At 43.6% G+C, this 14,624-nt stretch overlaps 1 protein-coding gene across 13 annotated transcripts in view; it reads left to right on the forward strand.

Annotated features, from left to right (window-relative positions):
* LOC139263036 (PH and SEC7 domain-containing protein 2-like) overlaps positions 1-14,624 on the forward strand; it is a 420,621-nt gene that overhangs the window by 373,388 nt on the left and 32,609 nt on the right. For 12 of the 13 annotated variants that reach the window (XM_070878509.1, XM_070878513.1, XM_070878508.1 and 9 more), the window contains one exon: positions 8,260-8,403. The exons of the other annotated variant lie outside the window; for it this stretch is intronic. In XM_070878509.1, coding sequence (XP_070734610.1) covers positions 8,260-8,403 — 144 coding nt within the window. The remainder of the gene's footprint in view (positions 1-8,259; positions 8,404-14,624) is intronic. 13 annotated transcript variants of the gene reach the window in all.

Genomic DNA, 14,624 nt, shown 5'->3' on the forward strand with positions numbered 1-14,624 from the left:
TTTTGAACCAGCAACAATTCTTGCAATTTGATGTTATTCCAAGCTCAATAAGGTTAAGACCATTTTAATATTACACAAACTAGGATTTTGTATTCCCTGGAATTTAGAAGGTTAAGGGGTAATTTGATTTAAGTTATCAAGATAGTAAGGGGAACTGATAGGGTAGATAAGGAGAAATTATTTCTGCTGAGTGGGGAGTCTAGGACTAGGGGGCATATTCAAAAGTTACAGCCAAGCCTTTAAGGAGTGTAGTTACAAAACACTTTTACACACAAAGTTTGGAACTCTCTTCTGCAAACAGCAGTTGTTGCTAGATCAATTGCTAATTTTAGATCTGTGATTTAAGGGATATGGCCCAAAGGCGGGTATATGGAGTTTGGTCACAGATCAGCCATGATAGAAACATAGAAACATAGAAATTTACAGTGCAGAAGGAGGCCATTTTGGCCCATCGTGTCTGCGCCGGCCGACAAAGAGCCACACAGCCCTTCGTCAGCAGCCTTAAAGGTTACATACAAACCCATGAACAATGACGGAAACGCAAAGAGCACCCAGCCCAACCAATCCGCCCCACACCACTGCAACACCCCTTATACTAAAAACATTCTACACTCCACCCCAACCGGAGCCATGTGATCTCCTGGGAGAAGCAAAAACCAGATAAAAACCCAGGCCAATTTAGGGAGAAAAAATCTGGGAAAATTCCTCTCCGACCCATTCAGGCGATGGAAGCTAGTCCAGGAGATCACCGTGGCCATATTCTATTCCCTGCAGTACTTAACATTATATCTGTGCTGACCAACAAAGGTGATCTAGTCTAATCCCAATTACCAACTCTAGGTCCGTAACCCTGCAGGTTACGGCACTGTAAGTGCCCATCCAACCATCTCTTAAAAATGGTGAGGTTTTCTGCATCCACCACTCTTCCAGGCTGCGAGTTCCAGATCCCCACAACCCTCTGTGTAAAGAAGCCCCCCCTCAAATCCCCTCTAAACCTTCCACCAACCATCTTAAAACTATGCCCCCTCATAATAGCCCCCTCCACCAATGGAAATAGACCTTTACTATCCACTATGTCCAGGCCCCTCAATATTTTGTACACCTCGATGAGGTCTCCTCTCAACCTCCTCTGTTCCAATGAGAACAAACCCAGCCTATCCAATCTTTCCTCACAACTAAGATTCTCCATTCCAGGAAGCATCCTAGTAAATCTCCTCTGCACCCTCTCGAGTGGAATCACGTCCTTCCTATAATACGGCAACCAGAACTGCACGCAGTAAACCAAAATATTATACAATTTAAGCATAACCTCCCTGCTCTTATATTCTATGCCTTGGCCAATAAAGGCAAGCATTCCATATGTCTTCTTAACTACCTTATCCACCTGGCCTGCTACTTTCAGGGATCAGTGGACAAGCACTCCAAGGTCCCTTTGTTCATCTACACTATTAAGTGGCCTACCGCTTAATGTGCATACCCTTTCCTTATTAGCCCTCCCAAAGTGCATCACCTCACAATTCTATGAATTAAATTCCATTTACCACTGCTCTGCCCACCTGACCAGTAGATTGATATCCTCCTGCAGCCCATGACTTTCCTCTTCATTATCAATCACTCAGCCAATTTTAGTATCATCTGCAAACTTCTTAATCATACTTCCTATATTCAAATCTAAATTGTTGATATATACCACAAAAAGCAAGTGACCCAGTACTGAGCCCTGCTGAACCCCACTGGAAACATCCTTCCAGTCACAAAAACATCCATCAATCATTACCCTTTGCTTCCTACCTCCAAGCCAATTTTGGATCCAACTTGCCACTTTGCCCTGGATCCCATGGGCTTTAACCTTCATGACCAGTCTACCATGCGGGAACTTATCAAAAGCCTTGCTAAAATCCATATGTACTACATCGTACGCACTACGCTCATTGACCCTCTCGGTTACCTCCTCAAAAAATTCAATCAGGTTAGTCAAACACGATCTTCCCTTAACAAATCCATGTTGACTGTCCCTAATTAATTCTTGCCTATCCAAATGCAGATTTATCCTGTCTTTCAGGATTTTTTCCAATAATTTTCCCACCACTGATGTTAGGCTGACAGGCCTGTAATTACTCAGCTTATCCCTTTTTCCCTTCTTAAACAAGCGTACTACATTAGCAGTCCTCCAATCCTCCAGCACCATGTCCATCTCCTAAGAGGACTGGAAAATGATGGTCAAGGCCTCTGCTATTTCCTCTTTTACTTCAGTCAACAACCTGGGATGCATTTCATCCAGGCCTGGGGACTTATCTACTTTCAAAGCTGCTAAACCCCTTAATACTTCCTCTCGCACTATATATATTTCATCCAGAATATCTCACTCCTCCTCTATAGCAGTATCTGCATTACCTCTTTCCTTTGTGAAAACAGATGCAAAGTATTCATTAAGAACCCTCCCAGCATCTTCCGCCTCCACACAAAGATTACCCTCATCGCCTCTAATAGGCCCTACCCTTTCCTTAGTTACCCTCTTACTCTTAATATATTTATCGTTCTTATTGAATGATGTAACAGGCTTGAAGCGCTAAATAGCCTACTCCTGTTTCTATGTTCCTCTGTAACTAGTCTGAATCTAAACCAATTTGAATAGCTGAACCAAAATTAGTTTTCCTATCCTTAATTTGTACATTGTCATACAAGGATAAATGTTCTGGTTTGCCATCACTGGTGACAGTGGAACTGAATGCATGCTGGTTAGATATTCTGTGAGATCGAACCTATTGAATCCCCGCTGCACATAAACTTCCAGTTAGATCTTAAGGTGGGACTTGGAAGCTTTTATCAAAAACAGCTGAGAAATTGAAAGGGAGAAATGTATTTTGGATATGTGTAAATTACCAGATACACAATCTCCTGTGATTCTTGCAGTATGCTTTCCTGCATAGAATGGACAAAGGGGCAGGCACATTCTGGGCTGACAGGAAGTCAGCTTTTAAAGGGTGAACAGCTGTTTGTTGAGAAGATTATCAGAAGTGGCAATTTTCATTAGCTTAGTACAAGGTGTTATTTTAATTCTTAATTTTTGTGATTTGTTTTTGGAGAGATTAGACAGGGTTTTGGCTGCCAGACTTTTAGTTATTTGCAATTATAATTTTTAAAATAGGCATTATAATTGGGATACTTCTCTTGTGTTATTTGGAGAATAAAGAAAAGAATAAAAGCAAAGATGAAAGGCAGATCAAACTGCATCAAAAGCAGTCTGCCTGCATCCAACTATGCACACAGAGCAATGGACAGAGAAAGAAGAGTGCAACGATGCCTTCTAGGAGACCTAGGCTACCCTCTTCATCCCTGGCTCGTGCTATCTCTGAGCCAGTCATGAGCAGCAGAGCACAGATACAACAAAGCCTATGCAGCCACCAGGATAATTACTCAACAAAATATAGACATCAATAGCAGTAATTCAGATACTTGAACAGATCAGGAGGTCTTATAATACAACTCCATCAAAGTCCCTAAGATTATAATAGTATGTTGCATACTCCACAACTTTGCCGTCCAATTTTACATAAGCATGGAGAACGTAGTGTAGGATGACACCCATCCACGATCAAGAACAGAACAAGACAAGGAGCCAGGTGCCTTATCTGCTCAATGCACAAACAGTTTTCTCCATATTTGTACAATACAGGTGTCAAATACACGAGACTCCCAAAGCAAGCGCTCTACTCGGAACTCCTTCACGGCAAACGAGCCAAAGGTGGGCAGCGGAAACGTTACCCTCAAAACCTCCCTGAAAAAGTGCAACATCCCCACTGACACATGGGAGACCCTGGCCAAAGACCGCCCTAAGTGGAGGAAGCGCATCCAGGAGGGCGCTGAGCACCTCGAATCTCGTCGCCGAGAGCGTGCAGAAATCAAGCGCAGGCAACGGAAAGAGCGTGCGGCAAACCAGTCCCACCCACCCCTTCCCTCAATGACTATCTGCCCCACCTGTGACAGAGACTGTGGTTCTCGTATTGGACTGTACAGCCATCTAAGAACTCAGGTTAAGAGTGGAAGCAAGTCTTCCTCGATTCCGAGGGACTGCCTATGATGATGATGATGTCATTCATCTGTTTTGGGTCTTTTCTGACCCTTTTACCGTAGATTATTTTGGCTCTTGTGTCTTAGGTCACTTGTATTTGGTAAGTTGCAACTTCCCTTAGTTTCAAAATTGTCTATTCTTGCCTTGAGACCTAGGTATGCATTTGATAATGCACCCAGGAAATTGCTTTTAGCTACTGAATGTATCCCACGTCTTCATAAGATCTCTCTCCTGTCCTCAAATATGATTGAGCATCACACTAGACCTTGTTTCAAGCTTAAAATATTAAGTGAATCCATTTTACAGAAGATAGAACAAGTAAATAAGTAAATCATCTAATATTGTTACATATTTACGGTAGCCATTCTTCCACCTAACTCCTTAAGTGGACAAAATAATAAAAATATTGCAAATCTAAGAACTAAGCTAGGCATTTCTTATCTTAGAATATATTATCATTGTGGGCACCTAATTAATCTAGAGGGTTGGATTTTTTTGGCATTTCTGTTTTTGGGACGATAATGGCGGCAGGGCAGGAAAGTTAGCAGCCGGGAATAGTTTGCGCCTTAGTATTTAAGTTTGGGCATCTAGGCCCTGCATCAGGGCCGCAGCGCTAAGGGAGGCGTTGTACACCTCTCTTAGCGCAAGGAAGGAAACTCCCGAGCTAAAGAGCCGGGCCATGAGTGATCCGAGAGAAGCCTGGGGGAGGGGGAAAAAACCTTTTAAAAAAAAACCAACAAAAACATTGTCCACGCCATCGCAACATAAATCGCACAAAAATTTAAAACAAAAAACACTCACATTTACTTTTGTAGTACGTTACCTTCCTCACCGCTGCCAGGATCGATGGACTGCGCTGATTTCCCAGGTGGTCTTTGCAGGCGCACTTCCGGGTGGACGGATCAGGCAAGAGTCAAAACTCGCGCCGGTGTCGCTACCAGGTGCTGCTCAGCGCTGCCGCAAAACCCGACCGGAGGATGGCAGCGGGGCACTGGAGACCTCACCGCCGCCTTTCACGCTGCTCTGGGGCGAAACCCGGAGCGCAAAGGACCGGAAAATCCAGCCCAAACTGTTTTATGGAAATTCAAAGTGATGTTTCTGACTTTCAGGAATTTCAAACTGATTTCCTGAGATTTAAATTTTTTTTTAATATTCTAGAAAAAAGTGACTTATGGTTATCCATTGCACAACATGTCCATTGATCTGAAAGGGAACGGTCTTTAGGGAACAATAAGTACAGTAGGATGGCTCAGTACAACCGCTTGCATGTTGAAACCAGACAAGGCGGCCTAGAACCATAATGACACAGGTGCGGCCTTTTGGCCCATCATATCTGTGCTGGCTCTTTACTAGAGGACTCCAAAACCAATACTGCCATGCTTACTTCCTATAGCCACATACATTGCTCTGCTTCAAATATTTATCTAAATTTCTGTTGAAAGATACAATATCTCAATCTCTTCTCTTTTGGATTTTACAAATCAAGCAGCTGAGTATTCACAAGGGATATTTAGGTTCACAATGTTGGTGCTCAGATAGCATCCTTCTAAATGCAAGCCTCATGAGGATCCTTGGGCTCTATGATTATGGAAGGACACGAGCTGAGCCTCCAGGCAACAAGTTTCTGTTCCTCCTCAGTTTTCACCACTTGCTCAAACTCACTTATGTTCTGCAATTCACCAAATGTACCTATCTCAAATGGACTCCCTAAATCATTTGAGCTTGACATTGCTGTGGTAGCACTTACTACAGACAGAATGAGTAATGCTGGCTTCACAAATTCTACTGAGTCTGCAGCTTTCTCTTTGGGACACCAATAGAAATAGAAAAGAAGGAATTATGTTGGAATGGTGGCTGAAATGCATCTTCTGAAATAGAGCTTTCACAGCTAAATGTGTCATTGTCATTTGTTCCTGAGGAAACTGTGAGTGTGTGAATGAGTGAATGGAGAAAGAATAGGAAGAAAAAGGATGCTACTAGTCCTGAGCTTTAGGATACCTCAAACGTCACCATGGCCAACTCCCGCTATGCCCTCAGGCCCCACTATGTATGTTCATACTGACTGAGTGGTCTAATATATGCACTGCTTTGTCTTGCAAGCAAAGAGGTAGTGTTGAGGTGTTAGAAGTTTAAAAAGCACGTTGATGAGTGACCATCCTGCATTCCAGTTTGTGTGTGAGTAAATGAACATATATCATTGTGAAGGTTGTTGTGTGGCAAGCTTGCTTTGTGGAGTGATCTTTCTAAATAATCATGTAGCAACAGTTACAGTAAGTCATGCATGTGAAGCTGGGAATACTTTTCCTATTTACATGATAGTGCAATGCTGGCCAGCCTTACCTTAGCAGACTTCCTGAGGCTAGATATTTTTTTTCCCCATCTGCTAGAGTTGCTGGACATTTGTCATTGCATTGACTTTGGTAGCCACCTCCTGTGAAGCAACCTGGGAGGTGGATGTCTTGTGATGTCTTCGCTGTACTCTTTGCACAAACACCTCCAAACATGCCCCAGAAAATGGAGATGATTAATCCCTTTCTACAGACACTAGTGTCAGCTGTGGCTCAGTGGTAGCACTCTCACATCTGAGACAGAAGTTTGTGGGTTTAAGTCTCACTCCAGAGACTCGAATATACAATCAAGACTAACACTTCAGTGCAGTCCTGAGGGAGTGCTGCATTGAGAGATCAGATGAGACATTGAACTGAAGCCCCATTGTGACATAAAATATCCCAAGGTACTATTCAAAGAAGAGCAGGGGAGTTCTCCCCATTGTCCTGGCCAATATTTATTTCCCAACCAACATAACTAGAAACAGATTATCTGGTCATTATCTCATTGCTTTGCGCAATTTGGCTGTCGCAGTTCCCTACATTACAACAGTGACTACACTTCAAAAGTACTTCAAAGCACTTTGTTACATCCTGAGGTCATGAAAGGCACAATGTAAATGCAAGTTCTTTTATTTTCACCCAGCAAAAATTAAGCAGCTCCTTAGGTAGAAGCGTAGCCTTTAAGAGCTGCATCTGCCTATGATTTCCTGCCCCCCACTGACAGTAAGCTGAATGCAGACCCAATGATCACTATAAACAGTTAATATCATCAGAGGCAGTCCCTCGAAGCGAGGATGACTGACTTCCATGCCAAAAAAGGATGAGTTCACAGGTGTTTCAATGAAGCACCTAATATTCGAGGTCCTGAATTGCATCCTGAAGGGTGAAAGATGCCTGTGCGTGGATTTTTTTAACGTGGGGTGGCCATTGCACACCAGCCACCACACGGGCTTGACAGAGCTAGGTCTTGGTCCAGTGGCAAGACGACTGGAGACCTGCTCTGCTGCACGGACCTAGTGCGCACACATATCGCAGTGTGGGCTGGCCCGTGCTGCCCCTGGGCCCCTGGCCCCGAACTCACGCCTCTCCTGGGCCTTGATCACATCCCTCTACAGTCTCTCGCCACTCCTTCGCCCCGATCTCGCCGCTCCTGCTGTATCTGCACTTGCTCCAATCATCGACCTGGACCTTGATGACGTCACTCTTCGCTGCCGTCACCCTCCTGAACCAGCTCGCGCTGCTCCCTGAAGTGGCATGCCTCCATGCTGCTCCCGAGGCCTCCACGCTGCTCCTTTCATGGTCCCGACATGCCGCTGGTGTTCTCACGCAAGTCGGGACCTCCACGCTGCTCCTGAGACCTCCACGCTGCTCCTATTAGGTAATAAGGCTGATCTTGACAGCAGTTCAGCACAGCTAGATTTTGGTGAACGTAATACTCGCTGTTCCAAAGCACTGTCACTTTAGTGCTGGAATAGGAAAATTTTCCCCATTTCTGGGGACAGGTTAATTTTTCTAATGAAGAATATCTTGGCTTTCCTTTTCATTATTTAATTCTGGTTCTAACGGTATTCAGATACGGTCCTGAAACTTAATGTAAATGGAAAATAATATTGTTAATGGAATTAATGATAATTTGGCTTATATGATTTGGATAAGTTTAGAAGCATGATGATTTATCAATTCTAATTTTTAATGTGATTTTCTTTATTTATGTGTGAAGGTTTATTTTCAAAGAATTTATAGACTCCTTTAATCAAACATAAAGCAACAATATTTGGAAAATACTGACTGTTCCTGCATTTATGAGTCATATTCAATTATAAAAGCAACTTGTGATGTATAATGTGTGGCGTATAGGAGGAGCAGCTGAAGTCTCATGAGACCAAGTGGAGACAGATTTCAACTGAATTAGCAGAACACAGCGCTCACCCTCCTGAGAAGAATGTCAAATCGAAAGATGGAGAGGAATACAGACTTAAAGAACATTATTTATTATTTGAGGTGAGTATGCATTTTGACATGTAACCCTGTAAAAAGAATACATATAGGATGTGTGGTGGTGGGCCACTGGACACCAAAAATATGCAACAGCTGATATTACAAGAGAGAGATGTCGCAATCAGGTCATGCATATATTTAAGTGTGGTGTCATGTTATACTTTTGAAAGCCTTCTGTTTAAGCCACTTGAAAGTGGTGCTAAATAGTGGCATTTTCACCTATTTAAAAATGTTATCAATCTTTATATGCACATTGTTGAAGCAGGATGATTAGTCATGATGTAAAATGAAGGAGGAGGTCACTTTCTGTTTTCTGTTTGTAGCAACATTGTAAATGCATTCAAAAAGAACATATTTATGATTTTGTCACACATTGCGATCAGACCAATTCTTCCTCCAATGTGGCAAAAACTGTGCCTTTGAACATCAAATGTGCTGATTCCCCAATCGGGCAGCCGCACCAAGAAGCAGTGTTTGTTAGAGTACAGCTGAAGAAATTGTGAACCTGCACTCTCAATTTTTCACCATTTAAATTTATAAATGGAAAATCATACCGCAGAATTTCTCAAAGTTCAGGGGTTCATTGATGGAACCCATTCTGCCATATAGACCCTTTGGCACAATGTAATTGGCTACATGAACAGAAAGGGCATTAACCCCAATTGATGTGCAGTGTGTACACTGTATCATGCAGGTCGATGAATAATTCATAGGCAGCAGACCTAGAGATTTGTGGCACCATCCCATTTTTCAGGTGAGAACAGTGCCTAAGCATCCAATGTGGCGAGCAGGGCATACATGCTCATTACCCATAAGAAATGCACCGCCTGGTATATTGGATCTGGCTGCTCCATAGGTGTCCAGGGTGTGCCTCAAATCTATTTAAAACAATGAATAAAATATTCAAATAAGGGTCCAATGCTTGTTGTGAAACCCTTTTTTGATATTGGTAGTGCCCCAGAGCTGGATTCGTCACGTGATAAACTCACCCAACAACTCGTGACACTAACGGGCAATGAGGACGCTTCAACAACGCTATTTAAAGGGCTCATCCATTACTTAGAGCTGAACTACTGGTTTGTCATTTCAGGTTGCTGGTCAATTTCTGTCTGTTTTTTGTCTTGTTTTTTGATTACGAAAACTTAATTTGATTGCTGAAAAGAAGATTTTAATGCTGCTGGACTGTGTTTGGCTGCCTGTCATGGGTGTTCTGCTAGGCCTACCTTTGCGATAGAGGAGAAAGGAGAGCAGCACGCAATAAAGGAGGGAGCAGGAACAACTTGCAGAAGAGGGAGGAGGAGGAGGGCACTGTGCAGGAGGCCAAACCGATAGAGTGCTGTCAGAGAATACTTCTACTCGAACTTCTCAGAGGAGCAATGTCTTCCTGTTGGTAGTGCAGGTGTTGCCTGGAAGGCTTTATGCCCTCTGGTGTAAAGAGGATCTCTTTCCTCCTGTCTACCTGTATCAGGGCCTCCAAGGTGGCATCATAAAATCTGGGTGCCCTGACAGTCCTTCTTCCAGCTATTTGTTTGTCCTGAAGTGTTCTGTCCTGTCTGCAGCCAGGCTGCAACTCCTCTTTTAAGAGTTGCTGGCTGGCCCGACTTATGTCCCCCTGCCCTCAATAGATGAGTAGCCAATGAATAGCGCGGGTTCGTTAACTGCATGCCTGCCACATGATAATGAGATCCCAGCACCAATTTCACATGCTGGCTGGGACTAAGCAACCAGGCACATTAATCGCAAACCCAATACAAAGGCAAACTGCAAGGATGGCTCATTGGAAGCTAAGGCTAGCCTCTTCATCTTGCAGGAGTGCTTCACATGGCCCCAAAGATTAGGGACAGGATTAATTACAACCCCATCAGGATTTTCCAAGGTCATCAACATCCACTGTACATCCCACAATTTCCCAATATAAAGAAGCCTAACCACAGGAGAGGATGCAGCCAACCCACAGTGAAGACCAGAGCTGGCCAAGAAGATGGTTGCTACAAAAACACCAGTGCAGCCATGAAGATAAAGGCCTAGAAATTCGATTAAGCCTGAAAACAGGCGGTGCCACCACGGGCCAAGGATAACGGTCTCTCACAAAAAGAGTGCAGGCAGCTCTGGTATTTTGGTGCTGCCTGCTAATTTAAATGAGTGCAGCGCAGAAGTTCCCATGAATTGCGCTCTTTCCAGCGGTAAAATCAGCAGGAGACTAAAGGTCGGGTTAAAGGATCTGTGCTGCATTCTCAGGAGATCACAATTTCTTAAAGTGAACTGCTATGTTTCCGATTATGCTTCTCTGTTGGCAGAGTGGGTATTCAAGATAAATGAAAGCGTAAAAATAAAAAAATCTGATATATTTTAAAGAGTGCAACCAATATTTCCGATTCTACTCCCTAGCATACAAATAAAAGCAATCTATTCTTTTAATTCACATACATAGTGAATACGCTTTGCTATTATAGAGCACTATACACTAAGTTATTTTAGGAATATATCTCTCTAAAAAGTGCCTGGAAAAAGCATTTTGAAAGGGCAATGATGTACTGGAATTGGGAGATTTGTTGCAATACTGAATGTCAGAGCTGGCATAGATGATCCATGATTCCTCCCTGAATACACCAAGAGATGTGAAAAGTTTATTGGATACCCTGGACACCTGAATATCAATACGAGTAGATGGAGATGTAAAATTCCTCCAGAAACAGGAAAAAGTAATTAGGTCTCCTTTCATTGAAAAAGTAATAAGCATACACCTGTTACTTCAGAGTGTGCATATTCAATATGGAAGTTTGGAACAATAACATTAAACATTTACAAAGCCCAAATACCATTTCATTTCCAGTTTACTGACATAACTGCAAATCATTAGTAATGGATCAGGTCTTTAGATGCAATACAAATCCCCCAGACCTAGAAATAGTGGATTCATTAGTGATCATTTTCGAACAGCATATCGACTCTGGATCAGTTCCTATGGACTGAAGGGTAGCTAATGTAACACCACTTTTTAAAAAAGGAGGAAGAGAGAAAACGGGAAATTATATACCGGTTAGCCTGACATCGGTAGTGGGTAAAATGATGGAATCAATTATTAAGGATGTCATAGCAGCACAGTTCGAAAGAGGTGACATGATAGGTCCAAGTCAGCATGGATTTGTGAAAGGGAAATCATGCTTGACAAATCTTCTGGAATTTTTTGAGGATGTTTCCAGTAGAGTGGACAAGGGAGAACCGGTTGATGTGGTGTATTTGGACTTTCAGAAGGCTTTCGACAAGGTCACACACAAGAGATTAATGTGCAAAGTTAAAGCACATGGGACTGGGGGTAGTGTGCTGACCTAGATTGAGAACTGGTTGGCAGACAGGAAGCAAAGAGTAGGAGTAAATGGGTACTTTTCAGAATGGCAGGCAGTGACTAGTGGGGTACCGCAAGGTTCTGTGCTAGGGCCCCAACTGTTTACATTGTACATTAATGATTTAGACGAGGGGATTAAATGTAGTATCTCCAAATTTGCGGATGACACTAAGTTAGGTGGCAGTGTGAGCTGCGCGGAGGATGCTATGAGGCTGCAGAGTGACTTGGATAGGTTAGGTGAGTGGGCAAATGCATGGCAGATCAAGTATAATGTGGATAAATGTGAGGTTATCCACTTTGGTGGTAAAAACAGAGAGACAGACTATTATCTGAATGGTGACAGATTAGGAAAAGGGGAGGTGCAATGCGACCTGGGTGTCATGGTATATCAGTCATTGAAGGTTGGCATGCAGGTACAGCAGGCGGTTAAGAAAGCAAATTGCATGTTGGCCTGCATAGCGAGGGGATTCGAGTACAGGGGCAGGGAGGTGTTACTACAGTTGTACAGGGCCTTGGTGAGGCCACACCTGGAGTATTGTGTACAGTTTTGGTCTCCTAACTTGAGGAAGAACATTCTTGCTATTGAGGGAGTGCAGCGAAGGTTCACCAGTCTGATTCCCGGGATGGCGGGACTGACATATCAAGAAAGACTGGATCAACTGGGCTTGTATTCACTGGAGTTCAGAAGAATGAGAGAGGATCTCATAGAAACGTTTAAACTTCTGACGGGTTTAGACGGGTTAGATGCAGGAAGAATGTTCCCAATGTTGGGGAAGTCCAGAACCAGGGGTCACAGTCTAAGGATATTAGGTAAGCCATTTAGGACTGAGATGAGGAGAAACTTCTTCACCCAGAGAGTGGTGAACCTGTGGAAGTCTCTACCACACAAAGTTGTTGAGGCCAATTCACTAAATATATTCAAAAAGGAGTTAGATGTGGTCCTTACTACTAGGGGGATCAAGGGGTATGGCGAGAAAGCAGGAATGGGGTACTGAAGTTGCATGTTCAGCCATGAACTCATTGAATTCGAGCCTGCACCTATTTTCTATTTTCTATGACACTAAGCTAGGTGGCGGTGTGAGCTGTGAGGAGGATGCTAAGAGGCTGCAGGGTGACTTGGACAGGTTAGGTGAGTGGGCAAATGCATGGCAGATGCAGTATAATGTGGATAAATGTGAGGTTATCCACTTTGTGGGCAAAAACGTGAAGGCAGAATATTATCGGAATGGCGGCAGATTAGGAAAAGGGGAGGTGCAACGAGACCTGGTGTCGTGGTACATCAGTCATTGAAAGTTGGCATGCAGGTACAGCAGGTGGTGAAGAAGGCAAATGGCATGTTGGCCTTCATAGCTAGAGGATTTGAGTATAGGAGCAGGGAGGTCTTACTGCAGTTGTACAGGACCTTGGTTAGGCCTCACCTGGAATATTGTGTTCAGTTTTGGTCTCCTAATCTGAGGAAGGACGTTCTTGCTATTGAGGGAGTGCAGCGAAGGTTCACCAGACTGATTTCCTGGATGGCAGGACTGACATATGAGGAGAGACTGGATCGACTGTGCCTGTATTCATTGGAGTTTAGAAGAATGAGAGGGGATCTCATAGAAACATATAAAATTCTGACACGACTGGACAGGAAGAATGTTCCCGATGTTGGGGAAGTCCAGAAACAGGGGTTACAGTCCAAGGATAAGGGGTAAGCCATTTAGGACCGAGATGAGGAGAAACTTCTTAACTCAGAGAGTTGTGAATCTGTGGAATTTTCTACCGCAGAGAGTTGTTGATGCCAGTTCATTAGATATATTCAAGAGGGAGTTAGATATGGCCCCTATGGCTAAAGGGATCAAGGGGTATGGAGAGAAAGCAGGAAAGGGGTACTGAGGTGAATGATCAGCCATGATCTTATTGAATGGTGGTGCAGGCTCGGAAGGGCCGAATGGCCTACTCCTGCACCTATTTTCCATGTTTCTATGTTTGTAACCATATGCTGTTCTGTACACATTGTGCCAGAACTCACTGACCTGCTCTGGTTGAGTGCTGGCATCTAATCTGCAAATGTGTTTCTACAGCAATCACCATGAGCCATCTCATTGCACTGGACATACTCTGCAGTGTTATTGAAGATATTGGCGGTGATCTATAGATCCCTGCCACGTTCTCCCGGCTCTGCACGCTTTCAACGGCTGCATGCACGGGCGTGCTTTGGAGAGGTTGGTAAGAGGCGCAGCGACATCGAAAACTGTTGAGCGTGCGCCAATTCAGCATTGCATGCTGATTGACACCACGCTCCTGATCAGTAACATATTTGTGGCGAGTGCAAGTAATGGCAGCCTTTTCTTCAAAACCAGCCATAATGGCCGACACTAAATGTTCCAATTTCTCGGCATAAGTATTTGAGCTGCCCCTTTAAGAAACCCTACTGCTCACATGGCACCGAAGATGGTGACTTCAAGCATCTTTTTCAAAACTGCCCTTCTTAATTCCTTTGACTTGCTACTAAACTCCCTGCCTTTAAAAGCCACCTCCAATATCTATTTTTTTGGCCTTGCTTTTACCATCTAAATCTTTTAATATTGCTGAATGTCAATTTTACCTCAGTGATCTGTCTTGGGCTGTTTCCTATGTTAAAGGCACTATATACATGTCACTGTTGTACTGAAGACTCGTGCCAGTGGAGCTCTGCTTCATTTGTTCCAAGGGTAGACTTTAGTCCAGGGAGGTTGTCCCGCGCGTGCCTAATGACCTTCTCCACACTCCTAGCCAGACTTTTTAAGGTTTTAACTAATGTCTTCGTTCGAAAATTCTGCTGAGAGAGCAATCTCCTTTTATCAGTAGTGCTGTGGGGTCTGAATCCTTAGGTTCTGCAGCTGAAGAAGGAACTGAG

The sequence above is a fragment of the Pristiophorus japonicus genome, chromosome 4 (assembly GCF_044704955.1).
Source record: "Pristiophorus japonicus isolate sPriJap1 chromosome 4, sPriJap1.hap1, whole genome shotgun sequence".
NCBI lineage: Eukaryota > Metazoa > Chordata > Chondrichthyes > Pristiophoridae > Pristiophorus > Pristiophorus japonicus.